The 22790-nt window shown below is 43.7% G+C and overlaps 1 protein-coding gene across 3 annotated transcripts; it reads left to right on the forward strand.

Annotated features, from left to right (window-relative positions):
* pparab (peroxisome proliferator-activated receptor alpha b) lies at positions 1 to 19429 on the forward strand. Of its 3 annotated transcripts, none has more exons than XM_076141901.1 (7): positions 1 to 329; positions 9821 to 10069; positions 11509 to 11672; positions 13672 to 13810; positions 16469 to 16668; positions 17622 to 18075; positions 18202 to 19429. In XM_076141901.1, the coding sequence occupies exons 2-7, from the start codon at positions 9862 to 9864 to the stop codon at positions 18444 to 18446; spliced, it is 1410 nt and encodes a 469-aa protein (XP_075998016.1). In that variant the 5' UTR covers positions 1 to 329; positions 9821 to 9861; the 3' UTR covers positions 18447 to 19429. The 3 variants fall into 3 exon arrangements, with proteins under 3 accessions (XP_075998016.1, XP_075998017.1, XP_075998018.1); XM_076141902.1 differs by lacking the exon at positions 1 to 329 and adding an exon at positions 6594 to 6646; XM_076141903.1 differs by lacking the exons at positions 1 to 329; positions 9821 to 10069; positions 11509 to 11672 and adding an exon at positions 13338 to 13396.
* The last annotated feature ends 3361 nt before the right edge of the window (positions 19430 to 22790 follow it).

The raw sequence follows: 22790 nt of genomic DNA on the forward strand, positions 1-22790 counted from the left end.
CCTGTGCCGCTGGTTGGGGGGCGTCCTGCTCCTTGGAATCCGCCGCCGCTTCGCCATTCGCTGTATCGATAGGTGTGTCAGGGGGGTGTGAGCGGTCCGCGCGCCCGTTGTCAGTCACGACGTCATTTCCGGCGGCAGTTCGCGTCATGGCTCTGCTCTGTATGGTGGTGGGGGATCTTTGACAGCGGCGGCGCTGCTGGGAGACAAACAAGGACGGTGCTCGGGGGCTGCGGGACTTTTCCTTCCCTCCGTGCAGCGCTGACAGCTTCAACACAGAAACACACATTTCCGACGACATGGCGGCTTGGGGTCTGGCTGTGTGTGATAAGGTAAATGTCTTAATTTGCCCTGAATGCACACATATTCACACATATTCACACATACACACATCTCAGTGAATTGTATCGGAATTCAGCGCGTGCATGGATACCGCGCGTGCTTACCGCTGTTTACTTATTTGTACATATAATCGATAAGCGAAAACACGCGCGCGCTCGTTGCAGGCATGTTCTGGGGAGTAAAATTGCTGATTATGGAACCATTGTTATTGTATGGAGGCAGACTAATCTGATTTCAGTTGGCACGCCTGCGCAGCAATGTGGCGCTTGTTTTTCAAGAGCCAATATCTCTCTGTGATGTCAGCTACTCAATACTGAGCCATGCACAATGGATGGTTATTGGCTTTACTGTGATGGACTTGAGACATTTGTGGCTGTGGACAGAGTGTGAATGACAAAATAGCTTACTTAGAGCTCCATTCTGCACCTTTGATCCACCACTGACGGCGTGGATACTACAGAGAGGTGCAGTTCCTTTATCATTTTGAAATACATTTTTTTCTTGAGGTCTAATGCACTCTAGAGATGAGACTGTTCTTCTCTAAAACCTGCATGCAAGTATGAATTGTCTCCCAAGTTCAGTAAGAATCTTACTTCCTTTCTGAGGTGGGGGTTCTTCTGATTTATCATTCAAAATATTGCCTGGGAGTCACTAATGTTTATGATTTTAATGCTTGTCGCCATTTAATACTTTTACACACAAGTGAAATCAATATGGTTCTCAAATTGTGGTCTGCGTGCCACCTGTGGTACTTAAGGAGCCCTCTGGTGGTGCACTACTTCTCTCCATCTGTAACTTTTCATGCTCAAGAGGTTTAACTGTGATTTGTTTGAGTTGGTGGCTTGTTGTTAAGGTGGATTAGGGGTGTGTAACATATAAATGAAGGGTTAATATGGAGCAGCAGGTGTGTGGCTGCAGGTGTGAAGTAACACGCAATACATGCTGCTCTTATATTCAGATTTTTGGACTTAGTTTGGTTTAGACTAATCATAACATAGTACAAACTTATTTACCAGCAAACCACAGCATGGTTGCTTTCTTCGCCCCATATTGCACAACCAGCTTCATTAGAGTGTGTTGGTGTGTGTTGTAGGAATGCTGCTTACTCTCCAATAATAGTAATAACCCAGAGTGAAATTTGACCCAAATCCTGCTGTACCTGTCTCACTTCCTCACATTCTGTCTGGTGCTTCAGATCTGGAATTGCTTAAAAAGCTGTTTGTGTGCTGAAAGAACAATGTGACTTGAAATTAAGGTGTTTCCTCCTTGTTTGCTTTCCTGCACAGATTGAAAAATGCACAAGTCTAGGGAAAATACATCCAAAGATATTGAGATCGTATCTTAAAAGAAGTATATCTATAAGATAAGATCCAAATATATATCCAAAGATACTGCAGATAGTGTTATGTTTGGCGTACTGGTATGTTTCATGGGTGAAGTTAAACCCAGGTTAGGTTCAGAGACATGTTCTCCTTTACCTACATACACATACTGTACCTGTATAACATCTCACATGTCCCATTAACAAACGTGGCAATAAATCAAGCTTGAGCAGTGATTTTCCTTCAATGTTGTATGCACAAGGCAAACTGTCTAAAGTGGATTTTCAGCTTCTCCTCTCTGTCGGCTGTTCGGAGACATTCTCTGCACCTGTTTGTCCGTGGGACCTAGTTTCAGTCTGCCTGTGAACGTTTGGTCCCCTTAGAACCTCAGACCTGTAGTCAGTTTCTGCATTTGTAGCCTGGAGAGACAGACTTAGACGGAGGCAGAAGGAGAGAGAGGGAGGAACATTCTCTCTGCTGAAACAGGACTTTCAGGTTCTTCGCCAAACAGAAAAATCTCAACAGTTCACAAGTATTTGTTGTGGATATAAGAAGAGTCGGAATGGTGACAACAAAAACTTTGCTCCACTGACCAATTTTTGACCAAATGTTTACATTGTCAATGGAAACTGAGCAGTGGAGAGAAAGTGTAATGCAGAGAGCACTTTGGGACACGACACATTTAAAACCCCCTAACATCCAGACATTGGTTTCTTTAAGACTTTCCACATTGCTCATCTGGATCTTATACATGAGAGGCCCCAGTATTCTACATTTGTGAAGTTGATCAGTTCCCTGGAGTGATGATATCTTTAGAGGAAGATGCAGCAGTAACTTTGGAATCAGCTGTGACGAAGACCTACAGCAGCAGCTTCTCTGCTGGTGGAGATATTAAGAGTTTGTATTTGGCAAAGTTCCCCCAAGTGGGTTCAAAATACCCCCAAATGTCAGCCAATGAGGGGAAACATAGATGATGTCCTCCCCTGCATGGTCAAGGATCAGTAGTATTACAGCCTTGTTATCAACTCAACTGGTCCTGTGGCACTTCTGGTATTTCTTGTGAGACTTGTGAGAGCATCTTCCAAAGACATAAGCGTGTCCAGGATGTGGGTCTTGTGTTTCTCAGCACAGGTTTTGTGGCTGCATGTTGTCAGCACTGTATACTTTTTGTTTCCCCAACTTTTGTCCTCTATTATCCGAGTTTGACCTTCATCTGGGCCTGGTCATTTGAGCCTTCCTTGTCTTGAAAATCCTTCCTGGTTGAATAGGATTGAGCCCCCGGCCCCTCAGACTTATAATAAGCAGCTCTGGACGTGAGATTGTCTGTGTTAATAATCAGGGAGGGTCACTGTATGAAAGCTCAATTTGGACTTGGAACCTGTGAAGGACTCAACAAGAGGACTTGACTGGTCTGTCGCAGGAATGTGTCTCTGTGAGGAACCACACCTACTCCTTTTACACCTCCACTTCTACTTCCTCGTCCTGCTTGTCTGAGGTGTTGTTGCCAGAGTTACTCCCAGTGTGAAGCCGGTGCAGTGGGGGCTGATCTCCCCCGCCTGAGCCAAGGTGTGTAAAAATCCTCATCAATGGACTTAGCTACTCTCCCAGTCTAATTCCATTACCGACAAAGCCCACTCTCGTCTACTTCAGGGAACAGACAAACGGCGTAACATGGATCCTCTTCACTAGTTGCTTAGAGCCATGGCGGACGGCCACACTGAGGGTTAAGCTGGGTCAAAGATTGCTCTATATGATGCTATTCCTGCAACAGTGAAAGAGAAAAACAACATAATCAACTTAACATACGAAGGTATTAAGTTATTGTCAGCTGTTTAGAATTCCTAATAACATCTACTGCTTAGACACTGCAGGTGGTAAACCTTTTAAATACTCATAGAGTCCATAATGCCAAAGGATTGAAACATATTGGGATGAATCCTTCTACAGCCCAGCCCCCGGGGCCCAGCCGGCTCATTTAATAAAACAAATCTAAATCTCGGACTTTTTCCAAGTACAGATTGCCAAGCGAGGGATCCAAGCGAGTGACTGTATTTACTCAGCACGATAACTTCTGTGATCAAGTTTAAGAAGGCTGACATAACTCAGGTTGGGCCATGATTCAAGTCCCATAGAATAAAACCCCTATATGGCAAAATCCAGGTAACAAAAAGAACAGCATTATATATGTTAGATACACCAAGAAGACACCAGTTTGATTGACATGTACTTTAAGTAATAGGCAGGAAGATGACAATGATCAAGTCCAGTCATAGTGATCTGCACCAAGCACCTTTGTGAGACCTCACACACTCGCAGCAGCACCTTCCCCGTCTGACGGCCTTGTCAGTGCTGAGAACCATGGCAGAGACACAGCCGGTGTGGAAAATAATTATTTAGAACTTCATAATTACATAATCTGTTGAATTTTGTCAGAACCGGTTGAATGAACAGTTAACTGTAAACCTGTGAATCATTAACAGCTCTTGTGTCCTTATCCAGCTTTTGTGACTTCAGCCTACAGCGTGATGTGGTTGTAATTGCAGAAGTTTCCCACTGCCGTGACTCTGTGCATCTGTCAAAAAAGAGCTTCTAGTCTTTTGCCACAGTTGGCCCGATTGTGACGGTGAACTTGTGTATTTCTGTCACTGTGTAGCACACAGACGCACACAGACATGAGGGCTGATTTGGCAGCCAGAAAGAGAAAGTTCTGGACTCCAGTGTCACGCTGGAAAATGTAACAGGAGACACACGGCTCTCTGACAAGGAGAAACGCTCTCTGCTTCATCTTGCTCTCAACTGTGAATAAGAGAATCATATCATATATTATTGGTTGATGTTTTCATTCAAGATACTAGTTGAAAGATGTTTGAAATCAAAACCTTGATCAGATAGAATGGTACTAATTAGAGCGCAATCAAGAAAGAAAAAGCCTAGTTAATATTCTAATGCTTCCATACTTTTGTTCAAATTCCTTCCTTTGCATTTGATCCATCCAAACCGCGAGGAGTGCCCAAAGGACCAGAACTTAACAGGGCTTTGGACCGGGGCCATGCTTGCTGTGAGGCCACCGTGCTCACTGTGCTGACCACAGCACCGCCAAGCTGTCCTGAAGAGAAATGACCCACTTTCATGATGGAGACTTTATTTGTCAGTTTTCAAATTCCTGGATATGCTCCTGGATCCAGATCAGCACCAAAATCATATTTCATATCATAGATTTGGATTAATTCATTCAGAACACTTCATCCTTCATCCAGCCAACAGTTGACAACTTCTGTAACTGATTTTTAGAAGGCTGATTCAACTGCACTAAAACAACATGCTTACATAACCAGAAGAGAAATACGCTTAATTCAAAACACTGCAAACAATGTAACCCAGGTGAAAAAACAGACGTCATCTTGTCTTACAAGTACTTTCACCAATCGGAGGCAAGTTCACAGTGATCTTAACCAATCAGAGTGAGCTACCAACTAAGCCAGTTTGTGAGCCCCCACACACACTCCCAGTGATCTCTCCCCCGTCTCTCGGCCCTGTGAGTGTGTGCTGAGACACAGACGGCGTAGATAATAATCATTTTTATAACTTTGTAATTGCACAATTATGTTATCAGTCTAATGTTTTCCCACCCTGTTGCATTCTAAAAATCAGTTAATTGATAATCAGTGAATCATAAATGCATCTTCTACCGATACAAATGTGTCAACCAGGCACTTTATGCAGTTGCAGCCATGTTTATGACTTTGGCCATTATTGTATTGTTGTCACCTTAGCCCAACATCTGTCAGGTGACCAAGCAGCTGTAGAAGGTTGCTCCTGTTTCCTCTATGAAATATAGCATTTGCTGCATTTGTAGCAATGTTATTTATCATATACTGTATGTACACAACCAAAACTCATCACCTGCAGCCTAATTAAAGTCCCAAATGGTCAAAGTAAAGATACATTACACAATCACTTACACTTCTGAGACCAAACCAGGGTCAAGGTCATTTATAGAGGTGTTTGTGACTGTGTGTTCATATACGTGTCATATACGTTTACTTGTTTTGACCTGCACACTACACTTGAACACACACATCCTGGTATCTGATCCACTTATGCTGGTTTGCCTCGGTGGAAGCTCAGGTCACAGAGGTCCTGAGGGTAATGCGTGATGCAAAGAAGCAGCTCATTGTAAACCAGTCCAGTCCATTTAGTAAAGATTAAATCTGTAGTAATGATGATTTGATTAGGTCTTGTTGTGTGTTGGTAGTAGTCCTTGGTATGCGCTGTTCCTTGTGAGAAAAGCAACTGATGAGCCAACTCAACTCCAAAGTCACTCTATGTGTTTCTGCTGGTAGATGATTAAAGGATGATTGCTGACTTAAAGTGGGGGTGTTGTTGATTTTCCCAGACCTCAACTGGCTTGACCTCCTGCAGAGATGAGGGTTTGCTTTATGTCAGTAAACAGTCAAGCTCCAAGTCTAAAAATAGCAGCCACGCCTGCTGTGTGCTGCCCATCAAACAATTGTTGACCCCGAAAGAGTTAAGTAAGGGACGTGAGTATAGATCGATATATCACAAACTATAGCTAAAGTCCAGCGTCGATCACTTATTCAAAGTGCACTTTGGTCTCCATAACGATAAGAGGGCGCCAGCCGGGGTATCAGCATGATAAGTGATAAGTGTTCAATCAAGTGTTTACACTGTGGGCACAGTCCTGAGCTCATAAAGGCAACTCTTCAAACAAATGGACAGCCAGAGCTAGTGGGACAGCCCCATCAGCCCATAGCTCTGGCCTGAGACCACTGTTATGCCCCCTGAGGACAGTTTTCCTACAGGCCTGTCAGTACTCAGACCATATGATGGGGGGATTAAATATTAACCTACTCTCCGCTCTCTCTCTCTCACACACACTGTATAATCATAAACACTTTTTGAGAGACTGGATGTAGCCAGAGATCAAAGTTGCACAGAAGACTTCTGGTTTTTGGATGAGGAAGGTAGGGTGGTAGTGTCTTGTTTACTGAAGTTAATGTTATACCTCCATGTTATGAATTAATCTCACTAACAATTTTTCAAATACCACATTTTCTTTTAGCAATACTGACTTTAGACTAACAAATAGACAATTACAGCAACAATTTCCAGTTCTTGTATCTATTTTTTTTTCTTGTGTTGTGTTTCATCAGTATGCTGCTATTTGCTCAGTAATGCTTTAACACAGTTGCCATACACACCTTTTTGGTCCGCTGCCAGATCTCTGTGTATTCTTGCAAACACACACTTTGCTCGTTGCGCTCCTTATCCTTCAGGGGTTTAGAAAGCAGGCAGCTCTTATCGGTCACTCAAGAGACAATGAGGGCTGTTATTATCTGTAGGAAGATGCCAATCTGTGTGGCTGTGATCTTTAAGGATTGGATTCCACAATCCCCCTTAAAATGCACTTCACCAGGAACAAAAATATCTACTCAGAGTCCATAAAAGACAATCATCTTAACTGCTCATAATGTTTTGATGATTATTACTTGAGGATCCGACTGCTGAGTAAATGTTATGTATCCTTTCCAGTTGAGAGTCTCTGTCCTGGGTTGTGTTGAGAGGATGTTTATCAGTGCAACATGGCTCAGTTGGAGCTTAATAACTGTTCCATGTGTTGTCCATGTCTATGTGCCTCCTGATTGGGATGGATGAGCTTAACATGGGGGGGCCGGGGGGGAGACACCCATCTACTACTGTAGTGTATGGATTATGTATGGTCGGCTCACACAATCGCCTCTGTGATTACTGCTACAGAGTAGACATCTTAATACACATTTAACCTATTTTTAACAAAATCTATAATGAAATTGATCAATCTATCAAGAGATTGAATTCCGATGGTAGTAGCTTGTGTTAGTCTTCGGGCGGCTGCTGCCTGCGCTGCGCTGCTGATTTCAAAGAGCGATCATTGTGTCAGCATTGCCATGGCATCGTCATGGCGACCTCTGTGGCTTTTAGTTAGCTGTCTCTTTGTCAGTGTATTTTCCCCCTTTTGCGCCCTTTCCCCAAACCTAACACACACAAACACGTATGACCTCGCTCGTCCTCCGCTCAGTGTGTTTAGTGCCCTCAGCAGGCTCTGTTGAATGAGCATAAGAGAGGCCTTGACCTATTTGACAAAGACTCGGTGTAACCGTAGGAACCAATGTGTTGTTTTTTTTGGTCTCTCTCTACCTCTCAACCACACTTGTTCACTGGGCCTCACACATTGCTGATTAAAAACTGCTCCAGTGAGATTCCTCTACACGCAGCATTACAGTCAGCAGTATGAATTTGAGATCTCAGTCTTTCGGTCAAGACCCAGAGCTCTTGACCATAGCTAAAAGTTGGAATGAAGATTGATTGGTAAACTGATATTTTTGCCTTGAGGGTTTGCTCTCTCTTCGCCACAGCAGTTCTGTGCAGTACATCACTGCAGAAGCTGCACCAATCTGCCTTTTGATCTCACACTCCTTCCTCCCCTCACTCGCCAACAAGACCACAAGATAGTTGGACTCCTTCACATAGGGTAGCAACTTACTTCCCCACCTGGAGTGGACAATCCACCATTTTCTGGCAGAGAATCACGGCCACAGATTCGGAGGCGCGGATCCTCATCCCAGCCCCTTCACACTCAGCTGCAAACTGATCCGGTGCGTGTTGAAGGTCACAGGTTGATGAAGCCAACAGAACTACTTTGTATGTAAAAAGCAGACATGCAATCTTAAGGCCACAAATTGGACTCTCTACTCTCCAAATCTTGGTTTCTCCCGGAGATTATGTCTGTGAAAGTCATGAACAGAATTGATGTAAAGAGACCACCTTGGCAGAGTCCAACACATACAGAGGTTTACTTACTGCAGAGAATATGAACACCGCTCTCACTTTGGTCACATAAAGACTGGATGGCTCCTAACAACAGTATGTTTATACCAGCAGAACTGTTTGGTTGGTTACAGCTACTTCAGCAACTTTCCAATGCTTCTATAAATAGATCTTTAAATGGAAACTTTTTTTTGGCATGTAGCCACTCTCTCCTCACATAACCTACAGTTCATTACATTGTATGGGGCAAGTTAAGGTTGAACAACAACAATCAGCTGTGTTTATAGGTGAGGAATAGCTGAGCACAACCAACAGCCGTTGTCCTGTAGCCATATACAACAGGCGCTTCCAATCTTCCCTTCCTGGTTTGATGTTCTCAGCCAGATGAGAGGGATTTGCAAGGGGGTTTACCCAAGACTGACCCAGTGTGAATATGCAGATTTGCCACAGAGGCCAATCAAAAGTCAATCTGGCGATAGCAGCACCCCATCATGGAATGTTTCTTCCTAGCTAAGCCTCGTCCAGCAACTTAACCAACCATCCTACCATAGTATTAGCTCAGCCAGCCCACTGACCTACATTCGTCTCTCTCTCTCTCTGTCCTTCTTCCAGGGGGTTTGTGAGGATAAGGTTGCAGTATTTAGATTGAACAGCCCTGAGAAGGGGGGGAGGACCGTGTTGTGTCATAAGATACTGTGTGACCTTCATTCCTTCATTCCTTCATTGCCTACTGACCCATCACAGAGACACTGCATCGTGTGCTTGTGTGGCTGTCCTCCATTGCATCAGCACAACCAATGACACAAGGTTCTAACTGAAGTGATGTTATTTTTAGTTTGAGTGTTACCTCATTGATACCTCAGTCTGTTAATACTATTTTTCATGCATTTGATTAGATGTTTTGGTCTCTAAAGTTGAGTGGGATTCTTAAAAAGTGCTGTATTTCATGAATTTGATTGCTGACTAGACAGTTAACATCTTTAGGCCTGTCTGATTTCACACGGCAAAGTTGTTATTAGTCAGTTTTATAGCTTTATATTGGAGAATTGAAATTGGAAGGGAGGAATAATGTGTTCATTAAGCCACTGCCCTGAAGCATAATGGTCAGGCATCCAGTAACAAATCTCCAGGAATGTTCCATATCCACCTGCGCCGCTCCTGATTTTCCATTACACTGATATCATATGTGATGAATGCTCACAGAGCCACTGAGTAATGAGCTCATCACTCTGTTATCACCCAAAGGGACAGAATCATTGGTTCATGTGGGGAAAAAGGTGACCTTGCCAATGAATCTTGTCCTCTTTTACCCTCCTCCTCACCCTCTGCAGTCCGATGAGTGAGAGTGCTGGAAACCTGCTCCTCCACCACGATGGTCGACATGGAGAGCCAGTACCATCCCCCTTCACCCCTGGAGGACTCGGTTCTGGGGAGCCCCCTGTGTGCTGATGATGACTTCATTGGCGGCATGGAGGAGCTCCAAGAGATCTCCGAGTCCATTGATGACGATGCCCTCAGCTCCTTTGACGTCCCTGAATACCAGTCCTCCAGCACCGGATCAGAAGATTCCACTATTATTGGTAAGGAATATCACATTTCTCCTGCATTGCCTTTCCAGAACATTCTTAACATTATACTGAAATGACAATGTGGTGATTTTGTCATCTCATAGAATCAAAGTAGAGTTCTGCAACCGTAAAATGTGCTGTGCGGGTGAAATGTTCTATTGTCTTTGTCCAAAAAAGAATCAATTTGTTGTCAATATGTTATTTATGGAGGCCCTAAAGTGACTTTTGCAAAAATTACATTTCAAGTTTCTTGTGCCGAATCCTTGCATCTTCTAAAATAATAATAATAATAATCTTTATTTATGTGTTTTGAGGGTTGGAGCAGGGTGATCATCATAATATTTGTAATTGCGGGGTTGGGACAGAAATTTGCAGGAGTTAGATTCAAACATCTCTCCTGGCTCAGACCTTTAGCTCACCTTGTTACCTAGCAGCTCCCTGTAACGTCCTTGGTTTTGCTGTGGCAGAGCCGGGCCGCCCTCACTTTAGTCCCATAATCCCTAATTTGCTCCAACTGAGTGTTCAGAGAGGTCAAACCCTTTGGCTTATTTAACCTGTGACCTCAACCTACAGCCAATAGCAACACTAGTGCATATAGCAGAGCCTTTGATGGCCCTCAGATCGTCCAGCTGACCCACTTTTCTAATGGACTTCTCATGTCATGTTCCATTTCTCTATCTGTCCTTGTCTGTGTAGCTGTGCTTACTGACTCTCGCTCGCTCTTTGGACTCGATTTCTGTTTCTTTCCTTCCTCCTTATTTCTCGCCTCTGCTCGACCTCATTTTCTCCACTCCCTCCTTCCCCTTGTGCCTTCCTCTCGCCCCTCTCCCCTCTCCTCTGTCCATATCCACCGAGCAATTTACACATTCCTTCGCTACTATGCAACCCCTCTCAGGAAACATCCACTTTCCTTCGGTGCTAGATTTCACACGGGATTGGAAAATGTCTGCTACTACCAAATTATGCAACACGTGTAGATGGCATGAATGTCCACACAGATAAACATTGAATGAAAGACAAGCGGGAAAGCGTATAGAATAAAGACAGTTAAGGAAGAATGTTGAAAGAGCAGCATGGAGAGTTATGATGTCATGGAAATGTCGGGGTTTATGAGTGTTTACATACTGTAGTGTTAAGTGTAGAACAAACTAAGGCACTATGGTTTCCACCCTAAGCTGAGACATGTCCATTCGGCTCCTAATCGGTTGTCAAATACTGATCCCTGTTTTGGTGTTGCTCACACGACTCACGTGTCTCCACTGTTTGTGTACCTCCCATGTTCAACCAACTCTGTTAAACCAAAGATCTGTGCAAGAGTTGTGATTCGTTTGCTTTAGGCGCCACAGCCGGTCAGTCGGCACAGTAATGTCCCTGGATTTATCGTTGTTGCGATGGAACAGACATTATTTTTATGGCACATTTAATAACCCACGTGCTTGTGTTTTTTCCAGATGCCCTGACCCCGGCGTCCAGTCCATCATCTGTTGTTTATGGAGTGACTGCCAGCCAAGAGGAGTTCTCATCTTCCACCTCATCGCTCAGTCTGGAGTGTCGTGTGTGCGCTGACCGGGCCTCGGGCTACCACTACGGTGTCCACGCCTGTGAGGGCTGCAAGGTGAGAGGACGAGAGGATATACAATCAGACAAGCGCTTTCCTCTTCATATTAGTAGGAAGTTGGGCAAATGATTGTACAGCCTTTGAGTAGTTGGGTGTCTTGCGTCTTATCAGCGGGTACACAGATGGTACAAGATGTTTGCTGTGGTAGGGTCTGAACCTGTTGAACCAGTTGGTCCCGCTTATCCTTTCTCTCACAGTGCTATCCGTTCTGTGCAACTGTCTTCGGATTAATCTCACGTATTGCATGTGTTTCTCTATAGCCATCAATCACTTCCTCAGAAAAGTCACGAGCACGCAAGCAGAGACAAGCCAGGGGTGGTGAGACGGCTCACCAACTTCACATCAGTGTGTCATATTTCTTACTTTTATCACACTGGACAGAGTAGGGCAAAATGGACCAGAAATGCGTGACACAATTTGTGTTATGAAGTTATGAGCACCACAAACATCAATAACACACACTTGGCCTTTACACATTGTTATACAATAAGTTAATTCTTTACTAGTCATGTTGAAGAACAACTCAAGGCTGTTTTACAGGGCGACAAAGGACAAAGATAATGTATCTTGAGGTGTGTGTGTATGTGTTAGACTCTGACCTGTGTGTCTCTGGAAGTATTGATCCGAGAAGGCAAAGCAGAACTCTCTGTACCTCCATCGCGTCGACGTCAACACCATTCCATCAGAGTTTCAGTGTGTTTTCATTCACACCTTGACGATGGCAGCATTTCTAGTGCAACCAGATCTGTGAATCTATGAATGACCTGTTTTCATGCAATAGTGGGGAATGTGTGAGCACCCAAGGACCCCCACCCTCACCACTGGACAATGGCCGTGTTCTTCCATATCTGTCCACAGAGCAGACTTAGTCTACATATATACCCATAAACCCCCAGGTTATCTCAAAGGTCAAGGTGAATTCTCGCAGCTCCACGTTGAACCATCACAAGACCCCAGTGCATCTATCAGACATGTGACCTGCGATACGCTGAAGCAAAGACGTGTATCGTGGTCACGCTTGCACATGTTTACTCAATCATCCACTGTGAGTCTCCTTTGTCTTTGTATTGTGGATTATTATACTGTTTTAAGGCTGTGTTAGTATAATAAGATTGATTCTAATATGTACGCAAATAGATTTGATGTATCTTGCTCGTAAAAGTGTCATCACCTCAGCAAAATCTCATATTTACGCATAAATATTAGTAATAATTCGGCATATTGAAGAATATCTGTCTCTAAATATATTTACTGATGAGAATGAATGTTTCATATTTATTATAATCTCAGCTCAATCAATTTTCCTTACAAACTGGAATTATGAAAAAGAGAATAAATATTCTTCTCTAACAACAACAACAGCAACATCAGTCCCACTCTTGCTTATCATCTCTCCCGGGGCAGTAACAGGAGCAGACTGACCCCTGCGATATCAATGCAGTGACCCTTTAAAAGGGTGGACACAGGCAGCGTCAGCATGGAACCCAATGGGCCTGAGCCTCATTTCTGTCCTGGCTGTGTGTGTGCGCATGTGTGGGGGGACAGCCATGTGTTTGGGCAGAGTTCCTGTATGTATTTTGGCACACCGGTTGAATATCTTTGAAGCAAATACCCGTATAGCAATCAAAGATGGCTAAATGTGAAGAAGCAACTCCCCGGTACATTTCCACCCTCCAGCCGACCGTGAACGCACCATTTGCTCTTTGTCAGGATTGTGTAAGGTAGGTGAAAAATGGATGATTCTAATAGAGTTGGTCAACAGTTTCTGACCGTTGGTGTTGGAGATTAATTTACTAGATTCTGTTACATTTCAATTTCTGTCAGCTTTTGTTTCCTGAAGCCTCCATTACCCATGACTGATTTTGCTAGTTCGTCTTGTTGTTACATTCCCAAAAACTGTCAAAACATTACATCGTGGTGGTAGGTTTTGCAGCAGCTTGTCTTTGAGCATACAGTTATGTCTGGGATGTGACCTTTGTCTCCTCGTCTCCTGCAGGGGTTTTTTCGGCGAACCATCCGCCTGAAGCTGGAGTACGACAAGTGTGAGCGCCGCTGCAAGATCCAGAAGAAGAACCGTAACAAGTGCCAATACTGCCGCTTCCAGAAGTGCCTGTCTGTGGGCATGTCCCACAATGGTGAGTCTGACTAAGCAGGGCAGGTTTGGGCAGTGTTTCTGTCACACTAGTACTCACACACACACACACACACACACACACACACACACACACACACACACACACACACACACACACACACACAGCTCCTCTTACTTGCAAACACAGACTATTAAACCACAACTGATCCAAGGAAAGAATGAACGGCCTTCTACACACATAATTACACATTATCAGCAATCTAACACTGCAGTTGGTGTTATATTGCGCGTTTGGGCAAGTCACTAACTGACGACAAATACAGCTGCGTGCTGCTCCTTCTAAAGTGGAATTAGAAGTAAGAATCTACCCATTCAACACTTTGCTTAATCCATATTCCCCCCCCCCCTTTCAAAAGCAGATTACTTAAAGCTATGACTCAGACTGATGGTGCATGCTCAAATTGCATTGCTGCGCCTGAACCCACTGACCCCTCTCTGAAGTGTGTGTTACGCCAACAGGGGGGAAGCATTCACCCTCTCCGGTTGTCTAACCAGTCATGTGACGTTCAAGCTGCAAATCTTTCCATGCATGTAAAGAATCTTCCTCGGTCGACATCTACGCCTGTAACAAAAACAGGAAAGTGTGTGTGGTGTGTGCAGCAGTAATGGCGGAACTGGAGTTACGCTTCATCACAACAGGGTGCCTGTCCTCACACTCCATGTAACCGCTGTGCTAAATGTGCAAATGCGCAAATGCGCTTATCTTTCCCTAAAAGCCCTTAACGTGTGATCTTCAATTCGATGTATTTGTCTTTGTCTGGAATGTTGAGGTCAAAGTCTGGGATTGTGGTAATGGTTGTTTATTTTTTGCGCTCTTTGAACAAATAACATGGCGTGCTGACCCTCGGACAAGGTCGAGGTCTTAACGGACACAGCGCACTGAAATAGATTTTGGAGATGACGCGTGTCTGTCTGTCTGTCTGTCTGTCTCTCTGTCTGTCTGTGTGTGTGTGTGTACGTGCAGGTGTTTGTTGTACAGTACCGTCTGTCCCGTGCAGACGCCTCACACTGGTGGCAGTGAACTTGCTGAGCCTGCATTGATTGACCAACAGAAAAAGCACTCGTGTCGATCGGCCTTATTGATTTGCGACGCTTCCCGATGCTCTTCCACTGTGAGGGTTAACCTAGATTTTACACCGATATGCTCAGCACCAGTAGCATTTCTGTGGCGCACACTTCTTCTTAGTATAGATGTACAGTATATCAGCTTTCATAGGCTTAAATGTAACCATATAGCGGAGGAAGGACATGTGAGAGGCTATGTGCAAACTGATCTTGTGAAGTCTTGACGGTCTAACTAGACTGCAGGTTCACAGTCCTGCTCACTTTGGAAGACGTTTCTCTCCGTTTGCATCGACCGCTTATCGATTTCAATGCTAAATCTGACCGTGCCGGATGTTTCTTCCTGAAATAGCTCCGCATTTTCACAGGTCAAAGTATCAATCGAGTAAACCCTGGCGTCAGCCACACCCCTATCTAGTAGCAGCTGCGGTCTAAAGGCCGATACAATTTGATCATACACAAAACTCTCAGAACCTCACATGTACGCACGTGTCCTGTAATAAACACGTCACTGGATGCTGTGTTTGTGTGAGGGGGGGTCAAAGGTTTTAATAAGTCGGCTGTGGGTAGGGATGTGTTTATTGCCTGGAATCTTAAGAGCATACATGTTAACCAACAAATCTATGAGATCAGGGGAATGTCGGACCGTCTCCCTGCCACTTATTGGCTCTGTCCCATGGGTCAGACACTCATCCCCTCACTCGGGCTCTTAAGAAATGGAGTTATGCTCAGCTTAGCATCACTCACTTCCCCTCATCGTAATTGGACTTGGCTCCTGCCCGCTGTGGAGCGTTAGCAGCTTGAGATGATCCATCCACTTTGTGAACAGTAATCTAATGGGGCCCTCATGTTGTCTGCTCGCTCGGCGTCCTATCTCCGCTCACATTTGTTTCATCAACGGTCGGCCCTTTTGGAAAACAGGGTCTGAACTCCTTTTATCATTTTATGGTCTCGTAAAATGCTTGCAGTTGGTGCGGCGGAAGCAGCGCAGGGATTGGTTCATTGTCAGTTATCAAAAGGAGGTGTGTGTTTGTTTGTCTGCCTGTGCGCTCCAGCTTATGTCTGCGTAAAGTGGCGAGGAGAGGTTAAGAACAGTTCACCTCTAATCTCATTATAGTTTAGTGAGATCAGGCCGTCTGATGCTTTTTTCTAAATCTCCCTCCCTTCTCACACCCTCTAGTGTGTTATAATCACTTGTGTTTATGTAGAATTTGCTCCTAATGTTTGCTTTTACCTCTTTATGTGTGCTTTGTTGTCATGGGAGTTTGAAATGTACCAGACTAAATCTAATGTGCTTATATCGGCACTTATTGTGTGTGTGTGTGTGTGATTGTGTGTGATTGTGTGTGTGTGTGTGTGTGTGTGTGTGTGTGTGTGTGTGTGTGTGTGTGTGTGTGTGTGTGTGTGTGTGTGTGTGTGTGTGTGTGTGTGTGTGTGTGTGTGTGTGTGTGTGTGTGTGTGTGTGTGTGTGTGTGCGCGCGTGTCTCTTTTGAATTGATTTCTCGTTAATTTTATCACCACTATGAGTTGGACCTGTGACTTATTTGATTCTATTCCCTGGCGCTCTCTTTCTCAGCGATCCGTTTTGGACGGATGCCTCAGTCGGAGAAGCTGAAGCTGAAGGCAGAGATGGTGACGGGGGACAAGGAGGTGGCGGACCCCCAGATTGCTGACCAGAAGACCCTGGCCAGGCAGATATACGAGGCCTACCTCAAGAACTTCAACATGAACAAAGCCAAGGCTCGAACCGTTCTCACCGGCAAGACCAGTACCCCTGTACGTTCAATGATGGGTTGGTGACTCTGTATGTGTGTGTGTTCACGGATTACTGCATTCCCATAGTTTCCTAACAGATCCACATCGTGTTTTGCAATTTTCTGTGTATTACATCCCACTGGAGCAAAGTTTGCCTCTCATTCTGAGGACATGCAGGTTTGGCCTGGCAGTCGATACCTTAGAGGTCATTTGCCAGTGACAGAAATAACTCAATCATTGCTCAATCGGTGGTTAAAGCCAACACGCCAAAGTGGACAAGGGCACATCTGTTTGCACCACAAAATATAAAGACCCATTGTGTGAACCCACGTCGGCCCCCTTACATCCCTGTCACCACCCTCCTTCCCCCGTTCCCCCGTCCCCCGCTCGCCACGACCTCATTCCCTCACAGCCTTGTTTCTTTCACCTTCCTTTCATTGGGAGTTTTGTGGTGAATATCATGGATGGATGTGTGAAAAGAGGCAGGTCAGGTCCAAACACAGACTTTCTTTATATCTTCCAAGTTCAAAGCTTCACATGGATATAAGTGTCCAATTTAGAGACTCTGGGTTCTTCAGCTTACTTGGATGCCCCCTTCCCCCTTTAACTGGAACGGGTTTTTGATGTAGTCAACCTACATTAGACTGACACCATGGAGACAACCAGTTATCCACAAACAATAGATGACAATGTGATTCATCTCAGCCGCATTTTTAAAACATGGGAGAGGAGGTGACCGGGCAGTGTGGGGATTATGGAGTGGAACAGAAGGAGGGCCGTGGGCGAGCAGAGCAGCAGGATCTCACACAGTTCAGTGTCAAAGTTAGCCAAGATCAAACCCAAGAGTCCAGGAGCAGCGGAGAACACAGCAGTGTTCTGTTTGGCATTTATCTTCTATCTTGTACACATTTTAACTGGGAACCCAACTTTGTGTTTGATTATATGTTTGTTCGCTCTCCTCCTCGTCTCTCCAGCCTTTTGTTATCCACGACATGGAGACCCTCCAGCTGGCAGAGCAGACGCTGGTGGCCAAGATGGTGGGGTCTGCTGGAGGGCTGAAGGACAGGGAGGCAGAAGTTCGTATTTTCCACTGCTGCCAGTGCACCTCGGTGGAAACCGTCACCGAGCTCACCGAATTCGCAAAGTCCGTCCCCGGTTTCTCGGACCTGGACCTCAATGATCAGGTGACTCTTTTGAAGTACGGCGTTTACGAGGCCCTCTTCGCCATGCTGGCTTCGTGTATGAACAAAGACGGGTTGCTGGTGGCGTACGGCTCGGGCTTCATCACCCGGGAATTCCTCAAGAGCCTGCGGCGACCGTTCAGTGACATGATGGAGCCAAAGTTCCAGTTTGCCATGAGGTTTAATGCACTGGAGCTGGATGACAGTGATCTGGCTCTGTTTGTGGCAGCTATCATCTGCTGTGGAGGTGAGTGGAGAGCCTGTAATCAAACTGTCAATCACCTCAAATGAAATGCCAAACCAATACCACCAACACTACCTGTTATTTAATAGTTTGAGATGATTAAATGAACTCTTTCTTTACTTTGGTTAGACCGGCCAGGCCTGGTGAACGTGCCGCACATCGAGCGCATGCAGGAGAATATCGTTCAGGTGCTACAGCTACATCTACTGTCCAATCACCCCGACGACTCCTTCCTCTTCCCTAAGCTGCTGCAGAAACTGGCAGATCTCCGGCAGCTGGTCACTGAACATGCACAGCTGGTGAAAGAGATCAAAAAGACAGAGGACACCTCACTGCACCCACTCCTGCAGGAGATCTACAGAGACATGTACTGAGGGTTGTAGGGGGAATAATTTAGAGGAGGCACCCTTCAAACCATCTCCTTGTTCATGGATGGAAGGAATCCACTTAAACCCACAAATGCAGCAAGAGTCTGGCCAGCAAAAGGGCTCCTCTGCAGGCCCCTGGCAAGCTTCCTCTCTTGGGTTTGACACACTGCTTCCCACTCAATTGTGTGGACCTACCAAGGCAGGAATAGTTATGTATGTATAGAAGAGTGACGGACAGACGATCCAAGCCCCTGTCCGGTCAACGTTGTAGGTAATTTCTGAAAAACTGATTGCTAATTTGAAGTCTTAGAGTCAGCCTTCATGGTTACACCTACGATGATCCCTATCCCCACCCTTAACATGCCCTCAAATAAGGACAGAACGGAAGAAAGAGATGTTGATAGTCGCCACTCCAGCAGATGTCATTGAAGAACAAAAAGCCATATGCATACACAGAACACACAACGTTCACCGTTAACGACACCCAAGTGACTTCAGCAGCGACATTACAGACAGTAAGGATGCAGTATTAAAGCGAGGCAGCTTTGCTTACTGGCTGTGCCTGATCAATAATGCTATTAGATACTGTTGTCTGAAGAACCGCAAAACAGTGGTGATGGTTGTCTATGCACCATGTTGTTGCAACGTTTTTATACCCCGAGACACATCTGTGCTTTCATCAGACTCCTGAACACAACAGTTTCTTCTTTGTACTGTACGACTTTTAAGCCATATTTGTAACAATGTACTGATAATGGAAACAATCTGTGATTTCTACTTCTCTCTATCCAACGAGACAAACTTTCAGTATGAAGAGTTAAAAGGGATATTTTGTACTTATGCCTCAACAAGTCTGCAAACAGTGGATTCACACACTATACAGTTTAGCCTCAAAACCTTATGGCAATCATGCTCTTACCTGTGTGTATGAGAGTTGATGTTATTCCCGACTGTCATCGCCACACGTACACTGTGTTAATGCGCCTCAATGCACAAATATGGCCGTGATATTTAATGATATTACTTTTTACTGGACCCTGATAAAGACTTTTCCACAAATCACATGCGCAGATATTTGGCACTCCATCCTGTACGCTGGTATTCAAAGGCTAAAGCAAAACTCAATCTTAGTACTATTTAAACGCAGAGACTCTCAAAGCAGATTTTCTCTCAATCCTAAATCTGTTTCTTGATTATTTGCTACTGAAATTTAAATACCTCCTCTTTCGACTTCCGTCTCGGCCTTCCAAAGTTTTTCATTTGCTGTCCTAAGTTCACAAACTGGATGGGGATTAAGTGATGACTCATGTAAACATAGTTAAAAAATATCACTTTTTACGCTAAATAAAATTGTATACGTGAAGCATGAAAAACTAATTTTACATATAAAGAAAATGTATGTAACAAAGCGTGAATTGGTAAATCTGTGTTTTACCCACAACTATTAAAACAATTAGAAAACATGGATAAACACCAAATTCATTTTAGATTTTAAACGCTTGTGGAAAAGCCACAATTTGATTATTCAAGTTTTTCAAAAAGCCTCAAAGTGTAAAAAAGAAAAAGAGAACATAACACCTAAATAACTTTTGGGAATGTAGATAAGAAAATATTGAAACCTGCATGTCTGAAAGTTTGGATGATCTCTAGTGAATATGTAAAGATTATGAGGGAATGCTCTTTTCCATCTGGTTGTCCTGGTTACCAAAATCCTGGACCTAGAAATTGTAACGATGCTACATTGTGTAAAACAGGGTGCACAACATAGATGAACTGCTTGCCCCCATTGTTTATCTGAGGTATACTAAGGCGCACTAATGATGATCAAATTTTGTATTCGTCTGTTTGGTAAATACTTTTCAATGTTTGAAATTGTACAGTTTATGTAGGTAGAGGTATGTAGTGTACGTTCTTTTTGCTTAAGCGCCGCATAATTGTGTTTGAATTGGATCATATTTTTATACTAAAGTGAAAAAATATATACTGTATGTATGATGAAATCAGATAAGTGCTTATTTGAAGTGGCACAGTTGAAGAGTGCTGTGTAAATAGACTTATTAAGGGTAACAGGGCAACTAGGTAATCTGAATATCCACAGATCTGAATCCCATTGGGGGACATTCCTTTTTAAACTGCTATTTAAGACAGTGAACCATCATGGCTGGGAGATGCAATCTGTTCATTTCAATAGAGATTTAATGCAATGAGATAAACCTCTTATGGATGTAACCCGACTTGAACTGCGCTGAGCTGCAACCGGCTCACATTGATTCTATCAGCAATTGTACAAACACACATTTTATAGACTTTGTTTCCTTGCATAAAGATGCCATTAATTGTCAAGCTACAGCTCAGCACTGATCAGACATGACTGGTCTCTTTCTAATACTGTGGTCTCAGGTTGCACATGAATACATAAAAGGGGTTGTGTATGCACAGAATTATCAGTAATGGTCGCCAACCTATAGTTTTTGACAGAGTCACTTCTCTGTTTTGTCAGTAAGGGAAAGTGTGTTTCCATAATTTTGCCATAACAGAGATCATATGACATGCTGTTACAGTAAACACGACGCAGTAACAATAATGCAGTATGTATTGTTTTCCATGCCCTTCCTGTTTTGTCACGCTTTTTGTCTGACTTGTCTCCTCACACTCGCTGCTATATAATGTGCTGAACTCACGAAACATTCTTACGCCGTGAGTAGATTAATGACCTTACAAGCCTCTACTTCTCTCTTCACAGAATGTCAATCCTTCTATACAATTCATTGTATTGCAGCTCAGTTTTTCCCTTCGCAAATTCCTGGGTTTTGAAGATCCCAGGTATTCATAGGGGCGAACTCCAAACAATCTGTGCCTTAGTGTGAGCCCATGCCATAAAACACCCTAGATTCAGAAGAACACTGATTTATGCACACACCCACACAGTTATCCGACATCAGTTCTTTCTCACACAATGGGGCCACACGGACAACATGATGTCACGCCAGATTATTAGGGAAAGGGGGAATTAAAACACAGTTTACGGCTCTAAGGTGACATATGTTTCATTTTACTGTAGCTAACAGTAACGACGAAAAACTCATTTAGAATAGACAGACTTATAGAGCTACATACAAAATACAAAAACTCTACAGCCAAACCCTAGATGTCATATATGTGTAATGTCCGCTTACCTTTGGGAATATTTGTTTTGTGTTGAATTGACAAGGGATTTTGTGACACGTATCAGGGAAACCTAGTCTTCCTTTGTTGAACTAGCTCAGGACACATAGCGAGGTACCGTTCTTCCTTTGTTTTCTCTTACAAATTGTTTTTTGTGCTCTGCCTTACAGCATGAAAACACCAACAGTTTATGTACATGTTTTCATAACAGACAGAAAGACATAGGAATTACAGTAGGCATTTGATTTTCTTTTTCTTTTTTGAAACGTTTTTGTAATTTTTCCCCTTTCCTGGATTTGTTTTTGCGTGTGGATAGTGTCATGCAAAGATGCAGAGATTGTCTTTGGATGTGTTGTTAATGTGTACTGTGGCTCGGTAACAATACTGTAAATGTTTGATGAATGTATATCTAGTCATTTAAACAATGAACTACATTGACATTGAATGGATTTAAAAAAATAAAAAAAAGTCAAATAAATAAACAATTAAATGAACAATGACATCATTAATTTTGCGCGGATTGGTTGTTGTGGTGTGTGAACATGGATGTGTCCTACCAACAGATATCCTAAAACTTCTCACTGTCATACTGACAGCAGTCTGCCATCTACTGGTCTTCCGGCAGAACTGCAGTTTATACTACATTGTGTATAACTAGTGAGCTCATGGTTTGTAAGTGCACATAATAACTTCATACTAGCATGTGAAATTGAATCTAATACATGTACATTGGATTTAAGTGTGATGAAACAAGAAACTTCTCACTTCTGAACTTCTAAAAGCGATAAGTATACATACTCATAGACTTCTTGTGAGGGTGGATTGATAAGTTCTGAGCCCAGCACAGATGAGTTTATCCAAGTCCTTTTTTTTCTCGGCTGTCCAAAAACTACAATTGCATGTGATATGATGTAATCGTTTTAGGCAAAGTGGTTCTGATGTCTGAGGTCTGAGTACAAGGGGGCAGATCAGGCGTGGGTGGTAAAACTGGTACAAAATTAGTCATGAATGAACATATTCATTCATTGCATGTTGGCCAATTTACCCATCCTGTGCAACTGAAAGCACTTTGGGACTGTTCAATTAAAATCCCTGAGCTCAGGTGAACGCATTAATCTGCAAAAACGCAGTATTTACATTACTTCCACAAAAAGTCTCCCCTGTCAGGCCGCTACACTAGGGGGC

This window comes from Genypterus blacodes, unplaced genomic scaffold (assembly GCF_046128005.1).
Source record: "Genypterus blacodes isolate CSIRO-AG114 ecotype Tasmania unplaced genomic scaffold, CSIRO-AGI_Gbla_v1 ptg000021l_1, whole genome shotgun sequence".
Lineage (NCBI taxonomy): Eukaryota > Metazoa > Chordata > Actinopteri > Ophidiiformes > Ophidiidae > Genypterus > Genypterus blacodes.

Bases quoted from the DNA above. Each gene is read 5' to 3' on its own strand.
- pparab (XM_076141901.1), top strand. From the start codon at position 9,862: ATGGTCGACATGGAGAGCCAGTACCATCCCCCTTCACCCCTGGAGGAC. The intron at 11,673-13,671 runs GTGAGAGGACGA...CGTCTCCTGCAG, and splicing joins ACGCCTGTGAGGGCTGCAAG to GGGTTTTTTCGGCGAACCAT. The intron at 18,076-18,201 runs GTGAGTGGAGAG...TACTTTGGTTAG, and splicing joins AGCTATCATCTGCTGTGGAG to ACCGGCCAGGCCTGGTGAAC.